Genomic DNA, 1,492 nt, shown 5'->3' with positions numbered 1-1,492 from the left:
CCTAATTTAATTAGCATTGATAAATTGACTTTAGTTAACTTTTAAGAGTTTTTTTTTTTTTTTTTTTTTTTTGAGAAAAGGCAAATTTTATTAATCACAAAAAAGGCACAAGCAATTACACTGAGGCTACTAAGCCCCTAAGCAAATCTGCTTTATCCATCCTAGCTCACTAGCTCTAATTTTACAAGTAGCTATACCACTAATCCTAATATGCACATCAAGACAAAATCTATTAATAACTATATCAGGTCTATAGATTCTTCCCTTCTAAACTGCTTCATTTCTCTGCTGCCAGATGTTATAAACCAAAGCTGTGCACAAGCTCTGATAAGCTGTCTTCCTGAATCTGTTCTTTGTTTTCCAACACCAAGCATTGCACTCCTCCAGATTATGGAACTGCATTTGAGTATTAATTCTGTCCTGCAGAAACTGCTTCAGCTGTCTACTATACAGGCACTCAAAAAAAAGGTGACTAAGAGTTTCCTCCTTTTCATTGCAAAGAGGACACAGTCCATCACTGACTGTACCATATTTCAGCAGCTTGTCCTTAGTACGAAGCCTTCCCCACATGGCCATCCACATAATAAATCTGTGTTTAGGACTTTTGTATCTATTCCAAACCGGATTGCACAAGTTAACTTCAGGATTCACATTTTTTAACCATTGATAAGCACTAGAAACAGTATACCCTTTCTTATCATGCTTCCAATTATTTCTGACAAAACCATCTTTGATTTGTTCCTTCACCTTCCAAATTTGCTTCCATTGCCAGCTAGCTTGTGAAGGGCAACCAAGTCTCTTCTAGTTCCTATCTTTAATATAATGATGATTAACCCACTTTAGCCAAAGGCTATCATTCTTATGAGCAATATCCCATATGTACTTTCCCATAGCAGCAATGTTGCTAATATAACAGTCATGAATGCCCAACCCACCCTGCTTCTTAGGTCTACAAATAATGTCCCAAGAGATGGGAGGGGATCTAGAGAAAATAGCTTTGCCATCCCAAATGAAATTTCTGCAAACAGCCATCACACCATCTAGAACTTTCTTTGGCAAAATGAACAAATTAGCCTAGTAACTTTTAAGAGTTTTAATTAGAATAAAAGAAATGTTTTTAAAGAAAATACAATCTTTCCCTCTCCTACGGTTAAATTTTATCAAAATAAGAAAACGCGTAGAAAATTATTTCTAGCGCCATACGACAGCTCTGTAGCCTGGCGACAGACCTGGCGTCCGGCGACAGGCACGTGTTTGGCGCTCCGATAGTGTTTTATTCTTTTTGAAACTCTGATTCGTTTTTTATCATACCCGGCTGGTTTTCTCTATAAATAGCCTCTTAAAACCTTCGTTTTCAATAACCAATTCTCATCGAGAATTTCTTGGTTACTCTCCCTCTCTCACTTTTCTAAACTAGATTTTCTCATACAAAATTCTGCCATTCACAAGATCTAGACACTTCTAGCCAAGTTCGAAGTTGCCTTCGCCCTAG

General features: G+C 37.2%; 1 protein-coding gene across 1 annotated transcript; it reads right to left on the bottom strand.

The window, feature by feature from the left end:
• Positions 1 to 267: 267 nt before the first annotated feature.
• On the bottom strand, positions 268 to 1,032 carry LOC145557587 (uncharacterized). Its single transcript, XM_081618759.1, has 2 exons — positions 835 to 1,032; positions 268 to 747 (listed from the first exon to the last, which is right to left on the bottom strand). The coding sequence occupies exons 1-2, from the start codon at positions 1,030 to 1,032 to the stop codon at positions 268 to 270; spliced, it is 678 nt and encodes a 225-aa protein (XP_081474885.1).
• Positions 1,033 to 1,492: the final 460 nt, after the last annotated feature.

Source organism: Chenopodium album, chromosome 9 (assembly GCF_948465745.1).
Source record: "Chenopodium album chromosome 9, dcCheAlbu1.1, whole genome shotgun sequence".
NCBI classification, from domain to species: Eukaryota; Viridiplantae; Streptophyta; class Magnoliopsida; order Caryophyllales; family Amaranthaceae; genus Chenopodium; species Chenopodium album.
The sequence above is the reverse complement of the archived record's forward strand: the minus strand, read 5'-3'. Positions and strand labels throughout refer to the sequence as shown.

Excerpts from the sequence above, each read along its gene's own strand:
- LOC145557587 (XM_081618759.1), bottom strand. The coding sequence starts at position 1,032 with ATGGCTGTTTGCAGAAATTTCATTTGGGATGGCAAAGCTATTTTCTCT. Across the intron at positions 748-834 it reads ATAGCCTTTGGCTAAAGTGG|GTGAAGGAACAAATCAAAGA; the intron begins GTTAATCATCAT and ends CAAATTTGGAAG.